At 34.0% G+C, this 5,758-nt stretch overlaps 1 protein-coding gene across 1 annotated transcript; it reads right to left on the bottom strand.

The window, feature by feature from the left end:
- Positions 1-4,494: 4,494 nt before the first annotated feature.
- On the bottom strand, positions 4,495-5,475 carry LOC116900322 (olfactory receptor 10AG1-like). The gene has a single exon (XM_032902078.1). The coding sequence runs from the start codon at positions 5,473-5,475 to the stop codon at positions 4,495-4,497; it is 981 nt and encodes a 326-aa protein (XP_032757969.1).
- Between the last annotated feature and the right edge of the window lie 283 nt (positions 5,476-5,758).

Genomic DNA, 5,758 nt, shown 5'->3' on the forward strand with positions numbered 1-5,758 from the left:
TTTTCTGTAATTTTTTGAAGACATTTTCTGAGCCTTTGATCTGAAAAATCATATTCTATTTCTATTATTTTTAGTTTTTTAATAATATCCCAAGATTCATGGATGTTTTGTATCAGAAACTTTTTAGACTTGTCATTTTCTTAGGCCACTGAATCAATTTCTTCTATTGCAACTTCTATGCCTGAGATTCTCTCTTCAATTTCTTGTATTCTGTGGTGATCCTTATGTTTGTAGTCCCTGTTTTCTTTCCATTTACAAGGTTGCCTCCATTTGTGTTTTCTTTATTGCTTATATTTTTATTTACAGGTCTTAACCTGTTTTATTCATTTCCTTCACATGTTTAGTTGATTGCATTTTTAAAATTTCTGTAATGGAATTTTTCCTCTTATTAACCTCATAAAATGAGACTTAGAACCATTGTCTTGCTCCATTGTTTTCTTTCTTTCCTTCCTTCCTTCTTTCTTTTTTTCTTTCTTTCTTTTTATTTTTTTTTGATTGTGTTCTTGTGCTGGACTTTAGCCACCTGGTTGTTTTGGGGCTTCGTTGGCCTAGTAGTCCTTGGTGGATTAAGAGGGTAGAGTTCATAGTCCCTAATGACAATAAGTCTCTCTTTGACATGGGTAGCAGCAGGCCTTCAGGGAAGTAGGTCGAAATGATTGTCTAGTGTGGAGACATGCCTCCAAGAAGGAAGCAGGAATATGTCCACAGGAGTAAGCAAAAATCTTGGTTTGAAGTTAGAGGTGTTGATAGGAAGATAGAGCAAAGGGGTACAGAGCAGATATCACAGTTTCTGGGCTTGATGATGGCCCAGAAAATGGGGGAATTTGTGAATGGTTATTGGAACCCCCATCCCACACACAATTGTACTGGATGGCAGCAGGAATCCTGGGAGGCAGAACTGTGACTCAGGGAATGAAGTGCAAATACAAGATTGTATGTAGAGGTATGAACAAGAAGATGTATCACAGAGCGAATCAGCTCTTTGTTAGTAAGAAAATAAATTAATATACTATTGCTGTTCTCATTTGGTCTCCCACAACTCATGATACATATGGAAAACCATTCATTATCAATAATTCTGCATGACATTTCTTCATTAATGGTTTAGGTATCACATGCCAAAATATAAATCAAAATTTTATTCATGAGAAAATGTCCAGTTCTTCCAAACTTTGTCCTATCTCTTTGGTAGAAGTGTTTCCTTTATTTCCATGTTTTCTTTGGGTCCCAATGTCATTTCCTATCTTTTAGCTAATAGTGTACAGTAAAATTATACCTTCATCCATACCCTGTTTATTATTTCTTCCTGATGGTATTAGAAAGAACCAGAAAAGGAATCTGAATCATGCAAGTCAGTCTCCCCTTACTGCTCCTTTCAAAATTTTTATTTTTCTGATTTCAATTTCACAAAATTTTGAAAATTATATCCTCTGGTTTTTTTTTTATCATACTCACCCTTCCAAATCTTCTTGTTTTAATTAAGTTTACTAAAACTATTTTAGTCTTCCCAAATATTCTTATATTTGTGTTACTCTACTGTATTATGCTAGACATATTAAGAATATATTTTTACAGAAAACTATCATTCCCATTCCTCCACAAGAAGATAAGTATTGCTAATATTTCCATGGATATGTGTAACATCTCATGACAAACTTCCATCTCCATGATGAGATTTGATCTAGCTGGTACCAATATTGTATATTCTGTATCAAACACCGTGACCTCATATGCACAACTGTCTTGCTTTTCCTGGGAACTGTTTCCTTGTAATCATCTAGAACACCTATCTCTGTCACTCTTTCTACAAGTATCCATGAGCTGGGAATGGGAGTTCTGAATACGTGCATATTTCTCTTTAGGACTGAGCATTCCACATTATAAATACAAATCACAGGGTCATTTGTGAAATGTCTTTCTGGTACAAGGGTGTCTTGATAGTAGTGAAACCAAGAATAATAAAGTCATATCAAACAACAAACCTGATATGAGAAATTAATTGGAAAGAAACACAGAACTGTAGCTGCCTCTGGATGGAAATAGGAAGGAAAACAAGCTGATTTGAAGGGTGGACTTTTATACAGTTTTTGAAGTATTTTCAATGAAAGCTAATGGAAAAGTACATTGTGGTGGTAAGTAGCACTTGGCTACTAATACTGAGTCATAACGGTGGAGATTTCCAAACTCCAAGCTTCCCACTGGCCTGTTACTCTAATTTAGGGAGAATATATCCCAATATATTCTGGTCTCACAAAGTTAGAGATTTTAGAAGGTTCAATGTTGAAATTTTTGTTCTTCTTTGTCAAAACATTTCATTAAGAATTCAAAGGAAGTCTTGGTAAGCCAAAGGCGTTTCTTTGGAATAATGTGAGATTATCTCTTTCTTTGATTTTGATATTCTCTTTGAAGATCTATCAATATATAATGAAAACTGATCATGGAGATCCTTAATGTATTTTCTGCCTCAACCTTCTTTAGAGTTTTCTCTTTTCTTATATACTAAAATGCTTCAAGAGTTTTTCTTAAAAAATGCCTTAAAACATCCTGCATAGAAACTCTTTAAGCAGAAAGATAAACAACTCAAAATAGCTAAAAATAAGTCCCTGAAATTGGCCAAATTCACTCAGCGTCTTACTCCTAAGAATAAATAGTCAAGCTTCTGATAATTACTCTCACATAAGAAAACTTGCAAAAATTCAGGAGACCAGAGCCTGGAAAATGCAGAAACTGGCCAAGCTGCCTAGAAGAGGCTTAGAAGAACTGAAACCTTGCAAAGACCTATTTGGCTGCCTGAATGCTATACACTTTTCTAAAGTTTCCCAGTCTTTGTGAGCTGTCACTCACCATTTCTGGTTTGGATGCTGAGATTCAGTTGTATTTGAGCCATTTCTGGTCCTATAAATAACCCTGACCCATAATCCTCTAAGTGGCAAATATATCTTACTGTTTCACCACTTTGGACCTTGACCATGTCTATATTTTGGTCTGTTGTCTCCCTATTTGAAATGAGTAGAAGTATATATTTTTGTCTCTCTAAAAAAGCCTTCTCAAAAGTCGCATGTTTAAGGCTTTACCTTGAGTCCCAGAAGGCATATTTATATTGGACTTCTGAATAATTTTGAACTATTAAGAGTTTTTAACAATAATTAAATGCATTTTGTCATTAGATGCACATAAGAATTTTTTAAAAAATGTGATATTTGAAGATGAAATCCTACCAAATAGCTCATATAGTGGATGATTAGCTTCCAGTGGGTAGTAATATTTAAAATATTTGAAATATAAGTGTATATGCAATAGATTATTTATAAGTTGTCACTGGTGCTAGCTTGTGTAACTTTCCTCTAAAATTTCAAACGTGTGTATATCCCAGTACTAACCATCTACATAGTCTAGATACAAAATGTCCATTTCACCAAAAATCTCATGATTCTTCTCAAATTTCAAATACTGAAAATAAAAATGAAATTTACTCTTCTAGATTCAAATAATTTATCGTATCAGATATTATATCAGATAAGTATATTAGTATATTTATTTCAAATTAGAGTTTTTATTTGTTGCTATAAATTTTCAAATAAGTAAAAAACTAGGAATGTACCTCTGCTGAGTATCTTTAAAAACATAAATTTTATAGTCTTATATTAGAAATTCAAAGACTAGCAATAATATATACATCACGGAATCAATATGCAATGCGAAATAATCACTTTAAATCACTTCATAAAGTATGTTACAAACCTAAATACAACATATTTTTATCCCAATTTTTATGCAAATGGTGGATGCTTTCTGTATAATTTGCCAATATTTGGAGTAACCTTAAGGTGAAGTTTCGCTTCTTTTGAAAAATTAAGACCTAATGCTGAAATAATATTCATTTTTCCTAACATTGCAATGACTGTAGCTAACTGTATCGGAAAGAAAACAATCATGTTTTTTCTTTACTCTTCTTGCATGAATTATATTCAAATGTCAGTTTCCCCTCCCGACTGCCCCCAGTCCCTCTATGTCAACTAACTTCTCCCCAGACCCACACCTACCCTTGCTTTCCTTCAGAATAGTGCAGACTTCCCAAGGATATCAACTTTACAGTGCATAACAAGTTACAATAATACTAGGACATATCAAGGCTGGAGGAAGTAACACAGTAATTGTACAACAAGTATCCCAAAACCTGGCAAAAGAATCAGAAAAAAATATATAATTTTAAGAACGTAGGGACAAATGTTTTATAAGAACACTTTGGCAGAGGCAAAATATAATCATTTGTATTTACTTATAAACATTTTTTCACCAGTATAATGCAAGGAGAAACACTGATGCTTAAACAATGTTTGTTCAAAAGCAAAACGTTGTTAATGGGTTTGCAGATATGCTTGAAGCAAAGAGTTCATTAAGAGTAAAACATATCAATTCATTTACTCAATAACAAGATGTAATTATGTTCAAATTAAATGTACAAAACATATAATTTATCTGACTTTAATTGTCTCACAATGCTAAAAATCTGGTAAATAATTTTCTCAATGCCCCCGTGACATCTTTGTTCCTGAAGCTATATATCAAGGGATTGAACATTGGAGTCAAAACGGTATAAAACAGAGAGAGTAGTTTGTCTGTTCCCTCATACTTACTGGACTTAGGTTTTAAATAGGTGACACTACCTGATCCAAAGAATAAAATTACAACTATAAGGTGGGAAGAACAGGTAGAAAAGGCTTTTGTCCTTCCTATGTTTGATGGCAACTTCAGGATGGTTGAGATGATCCTGCTGTAAGATGCAAGGATCAACATGAATGGGACAGTGACAATCAGTATTGCAAAAATAAAGACCACAATCTCATTCACAAAGATGTTCCCACATGCCAATTTGAGTAGTGGAGGTATGTCACAGAAGAAATGATTAATTTGGTTAGAATCACAGAAGGGCAGAGACAAAATCTGATAAGTTTGACCCACTTGGATGGGAATACCAATGACCCAGGAAGCAATCACTAGCTGGGTACATACCTTGGTACTCATGACTACAGGATAGTGCAGAGGGTTACAGATGGCCACATAGCGATCATAAGCCATCACAGCCAGCAGGAAGCATTCAGTGGCCCCCAGGATAAGGAATAGGCACATTTGTGTAGCACAGTCCAGAAAAGAAATATTTCCTTTCAGTGTGAAGAGATCCATAAGCATTCTAGGAAGAGTGACAGAAACATAACAAATTTCTAGGAAAGAAAAATTGCTGATGTAAAAATACATGAGGGTTTGCAGACTAGGATCAACCCTTGTGATTAGAATGATGATGCCATTCCCCAGCAGGATAATCATGTAGATGAATAGGAAGATTCCAAAGAGAAGCCAGTGCAATTTGGGAATATCAGAAAATCCCAAGAGAACAAATTCTATAGGTGTAGTAATATTTGTCTCTGTGATTTTAAATTTGTTTGATCTTTGTAGGTTCATGTATTTGGAATGCATTTTCCTCTTATCAAACCACATTGGGATTTTGTTTTAGTCCAAAGGTTGTTGTTATTGTTTTGTTGTTGTTCTTGTTGTTTATGCCATTGTTGTTTGTTTTTTGTGAATCTTGAAGTTTTTTTTTATTCTGTATGCTGAATCTGTAACGAGAAGCATGAATAAAACCTGAAAGTTTTATATATAAAGTCTTCCAAACAAGTTGACCATGTTAGATATATTTCCTAATTGTATTGATGAAATCCATAAAACTGTATCTTTATTCACTTGCCATAGGAGAAGGGTA

The sequence above is a fragment of the Rattus rattus genome, chromosome 5 (genome assembly GCF_011064425.1).
Source record: "Rattus rattus isolate New Zealand chromosome 5, Rrattus_CSIRO_v1, whole genome shotgun sequence".
In the NCBI taxonomy this organism is placed as follows: domain Eukaryota; kingdom Metazoa; phylum Chordata; class Mammalia; order Rodentia; family Muridae; genus Rattus; species Rattus rattus.